Source organism: Simochromis diagramma, unplaced genomic scaffold (genome assembly GCF_900408965.1).
Source record: "Simochromis diagramma unplaced genomic scaffold, fSimDia1.1 OVJJ01000641.1, whole genome shotgun sequence".
In the NCBI taxonomy this organism is placed as follows: Eukaryota; Metazoa; Chordata; class Actinopteri; order Cichliformes; family Cichlidae; genus Simochromis; species Simochromis diagramma.
Window position 1 is genome coordinate 162,961 of NW_024387440.1, and position 16,189 is coordinate 179,149.

Below are 16,189 nucleotides of genomic sequence, written 5' to 3' on the forward strand. Positions count from 1 at the left end.
ACCCCCACCTGTTTTTCGGACCTCCGCTTTTTTTCTGTTGGCTATAACGGGTCACATTTGAGCATACAGAGTAAGCAAATATGTACTTGTAATGTGCTCAGATAATTTCAATAAGTGCTTACAGAAAGAAAATTAATGTAGCCTCTAACTGCAATTGATTTACATCGGACAAACAGACCAAGCACTATGGCTCATAATACAATTACACCTTACCTGTTTGGACTATATTTTTATATTTCATTTTTACTTGCTGCCAGGAATGTTTGGGGCCTGTTGGGTTGCACCTGCGCTCACATCACATCACAAAATAAAATGTATAAAATAAAAAATAAAATAAAATATAATAAAATAACGTGTTAAATGGGTGGAAATCCCTAGATCAATGTTTAAATTAACACTCACGCATTGACTCTGTCGGCTATGTTTTGCCATGCATGCTCCCTTTGTTTTGCAGCTGAGGCTGTGTTACTTTTTTTCTGCAAAATTTGCATGTTATCGGCATATGCTGCCATCAGAATTTCAGCCTCAAGCGCTGTAAGATACATTGACCGCGCCTTCTTTCCCTCCGTCTCCATGGTGACTCGCTTAATCTGTGCTCCACTAATCAGGGCTTTATGTATCCTCGTGCGCGCGCTTAACCTGGGGTTAAAGCAACTCCGCGTTGATTGAACTACTTGTTATCAGCCTTTCTGAAACCGAATATTCCGAGTTGGACAGTTCGGGGTTACTCAACCCTGAGTATCATTTTTCACTCTGAGTTTTCTAAACCGGCTTTCTGAAATAGGGCCCTGGTCAGAGCTAAAGTCCTACACAAAACTTTTTGCTTTGTCTTAATTTGAGGCTAAAAGCTGATTATCTGAGCACCAAAGATTTGTTTCTAAACCTCAAAGTAGATGTAACATGTCATCAAGGTTAAAGAGTTTTAGGGGGAAGAAAACTATTAGAACCACAACGCAGAGCGACTTTCCTTTTATTGAGTGGTTTTCTTTTTTTAAACACTCATATTAAGAGGAAATGCAGCTTCTGTTGCCACGTGTGAACATCTTTCTGTGTGCAGTTTAACCTCTCCACTAGTGCAGACCTGTGCAGTCTTTTTTAGTTTCTCTCATTTTACGGATACAGTTTGTTTTTTTAAATAGAGCTAATCTCAACATCGCCATCACACATTCAGACTGTTTGACTTTCATTTAGAACTCATCACTTCCTGTTTTTCTAGGGAACGTCACTCAGAGATGGAAAAAGCAGAGGTGATATTTAGAGGTAAGGACTGCTTAGTGGGAACTGAAAACATTTACATTTAAAACTTACATGCAATGTGTTCTTTTCTTAAAATCAGATTTTGTGTTTGTATATGATGATGATTCAGGGCATTGAAGATGATAACAGTGGGGATTATATTCTTAAACTTAGTTACAGCGCTTTCAGAAAGACATCTACTGTGATAAAGTCTACTCTCCACCGCTGTGTAATCAATTATTGTAAATGTAAATGTTATCAGGGAATGATCAGACAGGAGAGGGTTTTCAGGAAACACTGTTAAATGTTCAGTTTCTTTGCCATATGTTAAAACAAGATCTAGAGTGTGATTAAAGTGGTGGGTGGGTTCTTTTACATTTTAATCTACTGTGGATCTCCTTTTGTGGTGTTCCTGATGGACAGTGTTGGGAAGGTTACTTTTAAAATGTATTCCACTACAGATTACAGAATAAATGCCCCAAAATGTATTTTGTAGCGTATTTCGTTACGTTACTCAATGAAAGTAACGTATTCTGAATACTTTGGATGACTTAATATATTATCATGCTGTTTACAACTACATGAATGTACTATTGCTGTGTTATTTATTGCTATTACTGAAGGTTACTCGTCATACCAATACCAACTAGATTTTTAAATGTTAATATAAATGAGTAACAGTAGGTGGACATTAGGTAAGGCTGCACTTATTGCAGCGATCTCGTATAGAAAACTATTCAGCGCGTATATAAAACAGGTCTGCGACTAGTAAAGGGACCTCTGGCTAATACGTCGGGTTCGTGTCGGGCTCGTAGCCAAAAACTAGCTTTACTTTGTTGTCTGGGTCAACTTTGCTAGCGAGAGACAGAGAGAGGCGTTGAACGGCTGCTCCAACGGAGCTTATTGTTTCAGAGGAAAACACGAACACGGTGTACAGTCGAGTCTTAATAGCTTACTTACAACCAGTGTTGGGTAAGTTACTTTAAAATAGTAACTTAGTTACATTACTAGTTACTTCTCTCAACAGTAACTCAGTTACTTCAAGTTACTCGTTACTTTCAAAGTAACTAGTTACTAGGGAAAGTAACTTTGGTTTTACTCAGAATTCTCTTGTTAATGTGTTGCTTCCATAACTTTGCCAGTCTTCTAGCTTGCTTACTTGCCACAGTGCACTGTGCCACCTACCAATAGAAAGGAAAAGATAATGTGCACATTTCCACGAGAGAAATCCCACGCCTGGACCGTCGTTGACCGCCGCCATGATTCTAGCCTACGTCACAGCGTCATGTGCGCCTTTTACATCCAACACAAAAACTGCAGTCGTGGTGCTTTCGATTGTACTCAGAACTCGGAAATTCTGCCTTCTGAATAGGAAGATGTTGGTAACACCAGACTGCAGATGAGCTGCATACAGGGCTGGACTGGGACAAATAAATCGTCCCGGGCATTTTGACTAGAGACCGGCCCACCATTATAGGAAAAATCATAAAGCCTTTGAATGAAAACAAACACTGTTGTGACAGTGATGAACACTGTTCTGATGGTAGATATGCATCAATCTATCAATCGTTTGTTGTAAGATTCAGATAATTATTTTTTAAAAGCTAGACATTTTATATGAGAATAAGAAAGAAAAGTATTTCTTTGTGCCCCCCTCTCCCTGTTAATGCCCTACCTGCCCCCCTGGCAAAACGTTGCTAGACCCGCCCCTGCACAGTTACCAGCTGTCAGCTACCTAAAAAAGGATCCTGGTGTTATTTGTCTCTCAGAAACAGTTCATAACTTCCCTTCAACTCATCCATGTCACCTAAAAGGTAAACCTGTTTCTCCATCACCTGTTCAGCTCTGATGATTCAGTAAGGACATCTCCTGGTTTCATCTTCATGTTTCCCTCTCACCAGATATACAAACCGACATCCTGACCAGCAGGTTTACAGCTGTGGCTCCAGCAAACATCAGCTGATACTAGAAATTAATATTAAATAAATTCTAACAACAGCTGATCAAGCTTAAACATGCTGCTGTTGTTTAGCGCGACATCCGCTGGTTTCCTCTTTCGGCGCAAAGTGGGCGATAAACAAACAAGAGAGAAAAGCTGATCAGCTGATCATTGATCAGTTTTCATGATTGAAGTAGAAACGGGAGAGGGAGGGGAGAGGATGAGAGGAGAAGAGGCAGCTGTGCAGCAAAGACAGAATAACTCCTTTGTGTCTTTTTCATTGTAGCTGAAGTCCGGGACAAACTGTTCCTTTTCACCTCAATAAGAAACGCGTAATATTTTCTCTGAATACCAGACGGGACAGTTGGCAACTTATGAACAAAATAAAATAACAAAATAAAGTTCAACATCAGTAACATCATAGCACCCACCCAGCTGTATAGAAACTTCGTCATGCTAGCTAGCACGCAGTACGGAAAAAGTCAGAATAACGAAAATAAACTCCACCTAAACTTGGTTTATATCTGACCCAGATAGACTGCAGGTCATAACTTCTTACCTGAAGTTCAGTTCACACTTGGACCGGCGGCCGCCTCGGGTCTCTTTTCCTTCTGCGTCCCCTTTCTCCAGCCCGAGAACGTGTTGCTTTCTCTCCTCCACCTGCTGGCCTCCACCACTTGCTAATGTTACTGAATCTGTGGAAGCTCCGCGATAGCCACCACACGAAGTAACGAGTAACGACCCTATCTAAATCCCAGTAACGACTAACGCGTTCTTGATTTTGGCATAATAACTAGTTACCGTGCTCGTTACCACAATAATAACGTAGTTACTGTAACGCGTTACTTAATAACGCGTTAGTCCCAACACTGGTTATAAGCTGGGCTCGTCAGGCACTCTTCTTGGCTGCAGTGGTTATTATTATATTTACATGCTTCCAGCTCGTTTCTGCTCGATGACAACTCGTACTTTTCCTTTCTCTCCCTCCTCGCGCTCACAGACATATAACGGGTATGGCAGTCCATTCTCCCTGCAGCACGGACTACACTGCCCATGAGGCTACATTCTTTAGAGCGATGCCTGTAACACTCTGCCTACTGCCTTCATATTAAATCATTTAAAAAAATATTTCTTCACGTCATTATGAGACGAGAGATTGAGACACAGACATTAGAGCCTCTTAATGTGTGTTTTGTTTGGGTTTCCAACGGTGTGTAAGTACCAAAAATAGTAACTGTATTCTAAATACCACCTTTTTAAACGGTAACTGTAAAGAAGTACAGTTACTCATATTTTGTATTTTAAATACGTAACAGCTGTACATGTATTCCATTACTTCCCAACACTGGCTGCAGCTGATGAAAACAGTGCATTGTGTTTGATGGAGGACTGAAGTGTGTCCAGCTGAGCTCTCTGTGTGCGCATATTTACAGATGCTGATAAAAAAAATGTTTGTCTTTGGACCCTGTTACTGATCAGGACCTGCTGTGTGTTTCCTGTCCACAGGTCTACAAAGAGTCGCACTTCCTGCTGTGGTTCAGATGTTCAGCGTGTTGCTTTGTTTCTCACATGTTGGCTCCACGGTCTCTGCTGCTGTGGGCTGATGTCATGCAGCAATACAGCTGCTCAACATCTGGCCTTGTTTTCATCAGCAGATATTTGGCTTTTAGATCAAATGATATTTGCATCTAACCTTCAAACACGTGTGGAGAATTCATTATTTCTTTGAAAGATTTTTTAGTAAATAACAGAAAAAAGAAAGTAAGAGAAAATTTAATTCTATAAAACGTGAAAATTTCCACACACATGTAACTCACCACTGTGTGAACATCACAGGGGAGAAATCGTTTCTCTGAGTCAGAGATGAGTGTCAGTAACACAAAAGTAACACTCAGTGTCATGCAGTGACTTTTACACAACCAGATCAGATGAACCAGCTCACACTAAAACATGCATTTTGCTGCACTCTTTACACTTATTTCTTTTCTTTCTGCTCTTTTATATATTTTGTAAAAGAACAACAAAATATTTTATATCAGCAGCAATTTTTCTCAAACTGCTGCATCACAGCTTTCATGCTCTGACCTGCATGTGAAATGAGATAAAAGCTCTTTAGCAGTAACTTTTACAACTTCTGGCAGGTTAATGTCTGAACTATGGAGTGAAACACACCCTTAGTTACAGGAAATAACACCACAGTCTGTAACTAAGTGAATCCACCTTAACACCACCTGTGTGTGTGAGACTGCATTACACTCCCACTGCTGGGAACCTGAACAAGAACCAGAACAAAGTCTAAAATAGAAGCTGACAAACAGCTGCACCACCGAGTGACACTTTATTTTATAAAATTATCTAAAGGTTTCATGTTCTGACCTGTGGAGGTGAAAAGACACAAAACCTCTTTTACAGCTTTTGAGCTGCAGGCAGGATTGAAACACACCTTATATTGGCGACTGTCAAGCCTTTGAGTCGCCGAGCAGCTGAATAGGGGAATAATGTTGACGCGCCCGCTGTTTAAAACGTAAGTCAAAGTTCCAAGTTAAAACTCCTTTATTTGTTATCAAATCCTTAAAATCCGTAGAAAAACAGTGATCAAAAACATTCCAAGCTTGAGCGGACAGCAAAAGTCGACTTCCCCCATCACCCACTCATTCACAAAATTTCCCTCGGGCCGTGAACAGGTGATATAGCAATCACTATTACTATTACCGACACCACGTGACCCAAAGCTACGCCTATCCACAACATTCCGGCCCCTAATTATTACATTTTTACAGTAATAATTACACATCCAACACCATAACTCACAACACACACTTCATCATATCACAGACACCCAGTGAGACAACATAACATACTCAAAAGTCCACCAAAGTTATTTTCTCATGTCTTCTCTTCTTTTCTTCTGTCTGCACATGGTCAGTCAGTCATAGGCCAGAGGTTACCAGCACTTAGCCTAAATATAGTCAGTCTGTGATGTACATCTCATAACATTAAAGTCAATTCAAAGTTAGTTATGTTACACACTGTGTCAAAAATGTCATAGTCATGGGTCAGAAGCCTCCTGAAGAAGGCATATCTTTGTGATGGGTCCGCATACATGGCTGGTTGGGGTCTTAATCCAGACCTGACGCACAAGCCCTTTTTCATCTGATGCAGCTCCGGTGACTCTCCCAATGATCCAGGAACCACGAGGTGCAGAATCATCCACTATAAGGACCACATCTCCAGGAACAAAGTTACGTTTAATCCTTCCCCATTTCTGGCGCTGCTGAAGTTGTGGCAAATACTCTTTAGTCCATCTTTTCCAAAACAGGTCAGATATGTATTGAACTTGCCTCCATCGTTTACGTGCGTAGAGATCGTCCCTCCGGAACAGGCCAGGTGGTAAAGATGAGTTGGACTTGAGAAGAAGAAGAAGGTTTGGTGTTAAAGCTTCCAAATCATTTGGATCGGTGGATTCCAGGGTAATGGGTCTACTGTTGAGGATTGACTCCACTTCACAAAGAGCAGTTTGGAGCCCTTCCTCGTCCAAATGCTGTGTTTGAAGAGTGGAATTAAGGACCTTTCTGACAGAACGAATCAACCGCTCCCATGCTCCGCCATGATGCGATCCAGTTGGAGGATTAAAGATCCATTTCACTCCCTTCAAAGACACAGCATCAGAAATCTTTTCCTGATTCCACTGTTCCATAGCTCGTCTCAGCTCGCGCTCTGCGCCCACAAAGTTAGTCCCGTTGTCTGAGCGCAGTTCTTGTACCTGACCTCGTCTTGCAATGAAACGTCGTAAGGCGTTAATGAAAGAGTCAGTGTCAAGGGATGAGGCAACCTCAATATGTACTGCTCTAATTGCCAAACAAGTAAAAATAACACCATACCGCTTCACAAGACTTCTCCCGCGCTTCACTTCAAATGGACCAAAATAGTCCACTCCAACAAAGCTAAATGGGGGTTTCTCAGGAGTCACTCTGCTTTCAGGTAAGTCAGCCATCTGCTGCTGGCCTGCAGCTCCATGAAATCTTCTGCAGGTCACACACCTCGACATGATGCTTCGAATCAAAGTACCAGCACCAGGAATCCAGTATTTTTGATGCAGCTTTGAGAGCATGTGGTTCCTTCCACCATGACCCACCTCTTTATGAATGTGCTGTAGAATGAGATTAGAAATGTGAAGCTCTTTAGCGATTATGACAGGACGCTTGGAATCTTCTGACATGACAGCCCTACTGAGACGTCCGCCAACCCGCAGCACATCATCCTCCAAAACAGGATTCAACTTATATATGTGGCTGCTTCGTTTCACAGACTCTCCCTTTTGGAGACGAGAAATTTCTTCGGCATATCTTTTCCTCTGACAGAACTTAATTATTTGCATTTCAGCATCCTCAATCTCTCCCAATGAAAGAAAGCCATGCCGGAAATCAACCTTATGTTGGGCATCTTCAGACTGAACTGTATCAGATGCAGACTGGAAATGTTTCTTCTTGCAATGCAAAAGCAATGTCTTGAACCTCAAAATCCAACCCATCACCCTGATGAGACGAGTCCAGGATGAGGCACGATGGATTAAAAGGGTCAGAGGATGATCATCATCGTGTGCTTGTAAGACCTCGATGGCAGCAGACACCTTAACTTCAGGATCTTCATGTGGAAGTTCTTGCAAGTTTTCTGGGTTCACAGGCCAAGTGTTCTCTGGCTGTGTAAGAAATGCAGGACCAGATATCCATTCAGTGTCACGTAAAAGGGTCTCTGCCTTCATACCTCTGGAGGCAAGGTCCGCAGGGTTATGTGTGGTGTTCACATACCTCCATTGGGAGGCACTAGAAGCCTTGAGGATTTCTGACACTCTGTTCGCCACAAAAAACACGGAACCTGGAAGTCTCGTTGTTTATATATTTCAACACTGCGGTGCTGTCCGTCCAAAAGACAGAGTTTAGGAGAGGTAGTCTCAACTCCTTCCTCCACATTCTATCCATGCGAACTGCTACCACTGCTGCCGTCAATTCCATGCGAGGGATTGTGACTGGTTTTAAAGGTGCCACCCTGGATTTTCCCATTATGAAGGAACTGTGCGTCTGTGAGCGACTGTTGTGCAGCAACAGGTAGGTAACAGCCCCATAGCCCTTCTCACTCGCATCTGCAAAGTGGTGCAACTGAGCAGTGGTCGTCTGTCCAAAATCAGAAGGTTTTAAACATCGTCCGATGCTGATGTTGTTCAACAGATGCAATTCTTCTACCCAGCTTTTCCACTCTTGAGCAACTGCTGATGGTATAGCATCATCCCATCCTATCCCCCTCTGGCACAGATCTTGAAGGATTCTCTTGGCTGTGAAGATAACAGGAGCAAGGAACCCCAGAGGGTCATAGAAGGAGCTTACTGTGGATAGGATTGCTCTCCGAGTCAATGGTCTGTTTGGGATAGATATGCAGAATTTAAATGCATCTGACTGCAGGCACCACTTCACTCCCAATGCCCGCTCAACAGGTAAAAGGTCACAATCCAGGTCTAGGTCATTAACTTCTTTTGCTCTTTCCTCCTCAGGTATAACTGCCAAAACACTCCGGCTATTGCTGATCCACTTTGTTAAGTGGAAACCACCTTTGGCGCAAATGTCTCTGAGGTCTGAGTAAAGATTGATGGCTTCTTCTTCGGAGCATATTGAAGCAAGGCAGTCATCCACATAAAAACTATACAGAATGGTGTCAATCACCTGCTGGCTGAAGTATGCTTTGTTGTCCTCTGCGCATTTCCGCAGGGCGTAGTTAGCACAGCTCGGAGAGGACGTTGCCCCAAACAAATGAACACCCATCCTGTACTCCTGCATGCTCTGATTGATGTCACCACCGGGCCACCAAAGAAACCTCAAAAGGTCAGCATCTTCCTCTGGCACATGCACCTGGTGAAACATAGCCTCGATGTCAGACATCAAAACAATGGGCTCTTTTCTGAACCTCGTCAGTACGCCAACCAAACTGTTTGTTAAGTCAGGACCACTCAGGAGCTGCGCATTAAGAGAGACACCCTGGAATGATGCTGCACAGTCAAAGACGACACGCATCTTCCCCTTGGTAGGATGATAAACCCCATGGTGAGGGATATACCAAAGTTTCCCATCACTGCGCTCTAATTCTGTGACTGGGACTCTCTTTGCATATCCTCTAGATATAAGATCTGTCATGAAGGCAGTGTAGTCTTTGTGAAAGTCTTTATCTCTGATGAACCTTTTCTTCAAACCTAAGGCTCGTTGCTCAGCAATTGCACGGTTGTCAGGCATTCTTATGTCTCGGTCTTTCAGTGGCAGGGCAATGCTGTAGTGCCCATCCCCCAAAGTCACCGTCTTGCTGGCCAATTCCAGGAACTTCAAGTCTTCCTTTGACAGCCCCATCTGTTCATCATGGCTGCTCTCAGGAAAATCCATCTTGAACTGCTGTTTCCATAGCTTGTCCAGTGTGACAGCAGAAACTCTGTTGGCAGTAACTGTTGCCAAACATCCTGGCCTTCCACAGCATTCTCGATTAAGTGGCCCATTCACAGTCCAGCCGAGCACAGTCCTAATGGCAAAGGGTCCATCACCTACACTCCGGATGACCTCCAGAGGTTCTAGAGCTCTGGGCATATTCATGCCAATCAAAAGCTCAACATTGGCCTTAATTTCTGGCAAATGAACATGCTTCAAATGTGGCCAGTCAACCAGGTCCTGTTGATTTGGGATGTTACCAATATCTACAGGCATTTTATGCTGAGTGAAGAGGTTAGGCATATCACAGTACATGTTACTGTCCAATCCAGCAACTTCAAGTTCAGGTACAATGAAACTGTCCACCACTTTCTCCTGTCCCATGGTGCGCAGGAGAATCTTTGTCCTCCTCCCAGACATATTCAGCTTGTCCATAAGACCCACTGTACAAAAGGATGCTGAACTCCCTTGGTCCAGAAAGGCATACGTTTCCACTATTATTTGACCTCTCTTTGATTTTACTTTTACTGGCACAATGGCAAGCTTACAGTCCTGTTCACCGGCCCCAGTAAGACCACTAGTCTGGATCGTAACAGGAATGTTATCTGCCTCATTATTAGGTTTGATTTCATTCTTCTCTTTGTGGTGGATATGGAGTATACTTGCATGTTGGAGGCCACAGATTTTACATGAAAGGCGTTTTCTGCATTCTTTGCTTATGTGCCCAGTACACAAACAGCCAAAACAAATGCGGTTCTTTTTAAGAAAAGAAATCTTCTCATTATGAGGTTTCTTATCAAGCAGAGCACATGACTCCAGTGTGTGTCCGCCTTTGCAGAAAAAACAAGCCTTCACAGTGCTGTGATGATCTTGAGCCCCTGTCTGATTCTGTCTCTCGGCATCAGAGACTGTTGTGGCGAAGCTACTTCCTTTAGCTCTTAGGTGAGGAGAACGTTTCCCTCCATTGCTGCCCTTGACTGCTAGATGTGTTGCTGGAACGTCACATAGATTTCCAAAGATGGGATCTGTTGCAATTTTAACTTGACGCTCAAGGAAGGAAACAATGTCAATGAATGCAGCTCTGCGATGTTGCCTCTCCTGAATGTCACATGCTACTGTTCGCCATTTGTCTTTTAACTTATATGGCAGTCTTCTAATCACAGCAAGCATATTGGCAGGTGTATTTAATTCAGAGAGATCATCAATCTCTTCCATTGCATTGCAGCATCCACGTAAGAACAAACAATATGCCTGAAGAGCTTTTCCATCTTCTGATCTAATCAGTGGCCATGAGTGAACTTTGTTCAAATAAGCAGATGCAATCACATGTCCATTCCCAAAGTGCTCATACAGCAGAGTCTTTGCCTTTACATATCCAGCACTTCCAGACATATGTTGACAGCTTTTAACAAGTTCATTGGGCTGCCCCTTGGTGTACTGTGCAAGATAATGCAGGCAGTTTCCAGCATCGCCAGTCTTTGCTTCTATGACCTGTTCAAACGAGTGCATAAAGGCCTGAAAATGTAAAGGGTCACCATCAAAGGTTTGAATCTCCCTTTTGGGCAGTGAAGAAAGACTTTGCTGATGGACCAACATACAAGTTAATTCATTTTGTTTTTCCATAATGGACAACAGATTTTCATTGGCTACTGGAAGAGCAGCTTGTGGCTTAGGCAAAGGTGGAATTGATCCAAAAGCGTCAGAAGGCCCCATAAGAGCTGGTGCGGGCCTTTCCCTTTTCATATTCTGTTGCACTGTTTTTACTTGAAGCTCTGCATTCCCAGTGATTGCGTTTCCTTTTGTAAGCGTCTGAGGAACAAAAGTCTCTGCATCCGCATTAAGAATTTCAAGGCTGTTTCCCTTTGTTTTAAAATATGATTCCATTCCATTAGATTTCCGTGAAGCGACGCTCTGCATAGTGGATCCAGTTCTCAGCACGTTCACCTTTGCAACAGTTGCAGCTATATCTGCTTCAAGCTGAAGTTGTTCTTTCTTTCTCCTCAATTGTTCCTCTTGTTCTTCAAGAGAGTGTTTTTCTTTCAGCATATGTTGACGTGCGAGCAAGGCGGCCATTTCAGCTTCTGCCCTGAGATGTGCAGATGAAGTAGATGATACTCTTGAGCTTGACCTACTGCCTTGATTTGACACACTGTCGGATGGCAACACGTCATCATTAACATCGTTCTGAGGATTAAGAGATGATTGAGGTTCTTTTCCAGTGTGCTCTCGCACCTCCATTTCTCCTCCCAGGGAAGTTTCCTGTGACTGCGCTTTGTCAGATGATGGCCTCCCCGAACGTTTATCAGTTTCAGAAAGCCATATCTTAACATCCTCCATAAACCCTTTATTGTATTTAGAGATGCTTGAGAACCATGTATTTTGTTTATCTTTCTCATCAAATGAGATTAGAGAAAGTAAAGATTCATGCAATGCACTGGCATCCTTAAACAGGTGTGTTAACTCATCAAACTGTTTTTTGACTTGTGAATGATTTTTATCATCTTTCATTAGCTCTTTAAGAGACATAATAACACTTTTCATTTTGTTTACATGCCTTTTCCGATCTGTTTGGATGGTTTCGATTTTGTTTGCAAGAGCTTTCTCAGTGAGAGAAATTAATCTTTTATCCTTTTCAGTTTTTCCAACAACAGATGCAGCCTGTGATCCACTCATTTTAAGCATTCAACATAAGCAGCATGCCAAAATCCAAAACAAAGGCAACAGCGATTCCTTCAAACTCAGTTGAACGCCTGCAGAGCCACAGCACACACACACACCAAACCGAACAGCAAACGTAGCGGTGGGCGTGTCACAAAAACATCTTCGTATGGTCAGAATCCAAACTGCGTTCAAACAAACAACACGCAGCACAAAAACACAGTGAAAGAAATCTCCGTCCCAGGTTTCTCCGTGGATCGGGTTTCCTCCGAGGCGTAGGCACCTATAAGCAGAGTTTTGTATAAGATTCAAAATTATTCAAAGTAACACTCAGGTATGCCGTTCAGCTGGGTTAGTTACGACGTCGGGAGCAGTTAGGAGAACAAAATGATACAGAGACTGTTCAGGTTGCTTTCCCAAAATCAACTCAAAGGTTTATTCATAATACAACAGTTTATATAGAGGAAAAAAGGTTCGTGTGTCAGCAGATTCTCAGTTCAAACCGGTACAGATCAAATAAGGAAGCGTCTTCCTGCCCTCTGAGCAAAGAAGTATCCTTTGTATAGTTTATCAGTTCAGCTACAATTTATGATTATCCCAGCAAAATACACTCCTAGACATAGAATACAGAGTTCTTTCATTAGTGAATTCTGAAACAAACCACCTGGCCTTTAACAAGCCTTTTTCTAAGAGATAAAGAAGGGAGGATGGGAGTAAGGAAGTGATCTCTGTGGTGTTTTCGACCTTGAGGTACCATCCTGTGATTCTTACACATTAATTCTTGGGTCACAGAGAAAGAGAAAAACAACTAATAAATGGGCCTTATTGAGTAACAGTTTTCCTGTATAATATCACTACAAAACAATATCCTGTAAATGCTACCATGGTATCAAAATATCACAACAGTTCCCTCCTTTTATCATGAAATGATAACATAGTATAAAGACAGAATGTAATAACATAATCTAAAGACAAATCATAAACATAAAACAAATCATAAATGTAACTGGTCCTTCGAGCAAGCTTAATATCAAAATTCTAAGAAAAAGAAAAAAAAGAAGAAAAAAGAAGAAAACTTCATTCTCTTCTTGGATAATCGAGTAATTCACAACCTAATGCTCAATACATACATCAGGATCATCATTGGCGACGTCTGGCACATCATCTGGGTCTATTTGTGCCAATTGCAAATACATTGAAGTAGCTGTACTAGTAGCTATACGGGTTATCATTGAGCGTACACAGGGTATCACACAACACACAGTTTACATACCACCGTCGTCTCCTTATCTGTCAGACTAGCCGATTTTATGGGTGTAGTGGTGGCGGTGTGTGGGCTCGCGTCGGCGTTTATTCAGTGCTGATTGCGGGACGCTCCATTGCCGTCGCACATTTTTGCTGACAAATATTGGCGACTGTCAAGCCTTTGAGTCGCCGAGCAGCTGAATAGGGGAATAATGTTGACGCGCCCGCTGTTTAAAACGTAAGTCAAAGTTCCAAGTTAAAACTCCTTTATTTGTTATCAAATCCTTAAAATCCGTAGAAAAACAGTGATCAAAAACATTCCAAGCTTGAGCGGTCAGCAAAAGTCGACTTCCCCCATCACCCACTCATTCACAAAATTTCCCTCGGGCCGTGAACAGGTGATATAGCAATCACTATTACTATTACCGACACCACGTGACCCAAAGCTACGCCTATCCACAACACCTTAGTTAAAAGTCAAACAGCAACATTTGTCTCCTCCCCTCACGTCACTCAAATGCGACAAACCAGGAAACAGGAAGTTCTTTGTCCTCAGTAAAGAGAGACGCACAGACGATCAGACTGAGCTCAGACCAAACTAGCAGCTTCCTCTGAGTGAGTCCAGCTACAGGAGAGAAAAGTGGAAAACTCCAACACTGCTGCTTCAAGCTGCTGACGCTCCACACACTGAATGTGAGTTTGAGCAAAAACACGACTCAAAGGAAGTTTCAGTGAAGGTGGTAGAGGAGGGAGGGGAGCCAGGACTGACTGTACTTCCTGTCTGCTGTTTTCAGCTTCACTCACAGACTCAATGGCTTCCAGATCAGAGGAGGATCTCTGCTGTCCGGTCTGCCAGGAGGTCTTCAGAGATCCTGTTCTTCTGTCATGTAGCCACAGCTTCTGTAAAGACTGTCTGAAGAGATGGTGGAGAGAGACACCAACACACGAGTGTCCAGTTTGTAAGGAAATATCAGTTTATGATCCACCTTTAAACCGAGCTTTAAAGAACCTGTGTGAGTCGTTCTTACAGGAGAGAGATCAGAGAGCTTCAGAGGCTCTCTGCAGTCTGCACTCTGAGAAACTCAAACTCTTCTGTCTGGACCATCAGCAGCCAGCGTGTGTCGTCTGCAGAGACTCAGAAAAACACACCAAACACAGATTCAGACCCATCGATGAAGCTGCACAACAACACAAGAAGGAACTTCAGGAAACTCTGGAGCCCTTAAAGAAGAAGTTAAAGGTTTGCAAACGAGTTCAAGTGAAGTTTGATCAAACAGCAGAACACATTAAGGTCCAGGCCCGACACACAGAGAGGCAGATTAAGGAGCAGTTTAAGAAGCTTCACCAGTTTCTAGCAGAGGAAGAGGAGGCCAGGCTGGCTGCACTGAGGGAGGAAGAGGAGCAGAAGAGTGGCATGATGAAGGAGAAGATGGAGGCTCTGAGCAGAGAGATAGCAGCTCTTTCAGACACAGTCAGAGCCACAGAGGAGGAGCTGAGAGCTGAAGACGTCTCATTCCTGCACAACTACAAGGCTGCAGTGGAAAGAGTCCAGCGCTGCCCCCTGCTGGATGATCCACAGCTGCCCTCAGGAGCTCTGATAGACCAGGCCAAACACCTGGGCAACCTGACCTTCAACATCTGGAACAACATGAAGGACATGGTCTCCTACACTCCTCTCATTCTGGACCCAAACACTGCTCATCCAGAACTCATCCTGTCTGAAGATCTGACCAGTGTGAGAGGAGGAGAGAGGCAGCAGCTTCCTGATAATCCAGAGAGGATTGATAATTACATCTCTGTCCTGGGCTCTGAGGGCTTTAACTCAGGGACTCACAGCTGGGATGTTGAAGTTGGAGACAGTACAGTGTGGGAACTGGGTGTGTTGGCAGAGTCTGTGCAGAGGAAGGGAAGCATACTGTCTGGATTATGGACAGTAGGGTGCAGTTTAGGTACGTACTACACACGCTCACCATCAGCTCCTCTCACTGCTCTCTCAGTAGAGAAGAAGCTCCAGAGGATCAGAGTGAATCTGGACTGGAACAGAGGAAAGCTGTCGTTCTCTGATCCTGATACTAACACACACATACACACCTTCACACACACTTTCACTCACAGGATGTTTCCATACATCAGCACTGTTGATGATGGTAAAGCAAAGGTGTGTCCGTTGAAGGTGTCAGTGTCAGTGCAGCAGATGAGTTGAGGATGATGATGTTTCTAATGTTGTTTCCTGTCAGTGAGTTGAAGCTGTTAAACTGCAGCTGTCCTCCTGCTGCCTCGTTGTTCCAAAGCTCTTTGTTTCTCTTTTAGTTCTCACTGTTTCTTTCTGTTTCTGCTGTCCACCTTTTCACATGGAAAATCATTTCACTGTTTCTCACTGAATGACTCCCCAAACTAGATTTGAAATTCTATCAAGTTTCTAATCATTACAAGTGATTCATGTTTCTATTTGATGTGTAAATGGAGATGATTTAGTTTGCTGGGATATGGACTGACATGTGTTGAATGGGAGGAGCAGTTTGTTGTTGTCTTCTTGTCTGTTTATGACAACAATAAATATGTTGTTGAAACACTGATTCATGTTTAACTCCATATATGAAATGTTTCTGATCTTTGAATTCTGTTTGATTAAAGACTTTCTTCATGACAC

The 16,189-nt window shown here is 42.9% G+C and overlaps 1 protein-coding gene across 1 annotated transcript; it reads left to right on the forward strand.

Moving 5' to 3' along the window:
* Nucleotides 1-14,061: 14,061 nt before the first annotated feature.
* LOC120722507 (nuclear factor 7, brain-like) lies at nt 14,062-15,815 on the forward strand. The gene is made up of 2 exons (XM_040013517.1): nt 14,062-14,232; nt 14,334-15,815. The coding sequence occupies exon 2, from the start codon at nt 14,351-14,353 to the stop codon at nt 15,740-15,742; it is 1,392 nt and encodes a 463-aa protein (XP_039869451.1). The 5' UTR covers nt 14,062-14,232; nt 14,334-14,350; the 3' UTR covers nt 15,743-15,815.
* Nucleotides 15,816-16,189: the final 374 nt, after the last annotated feature.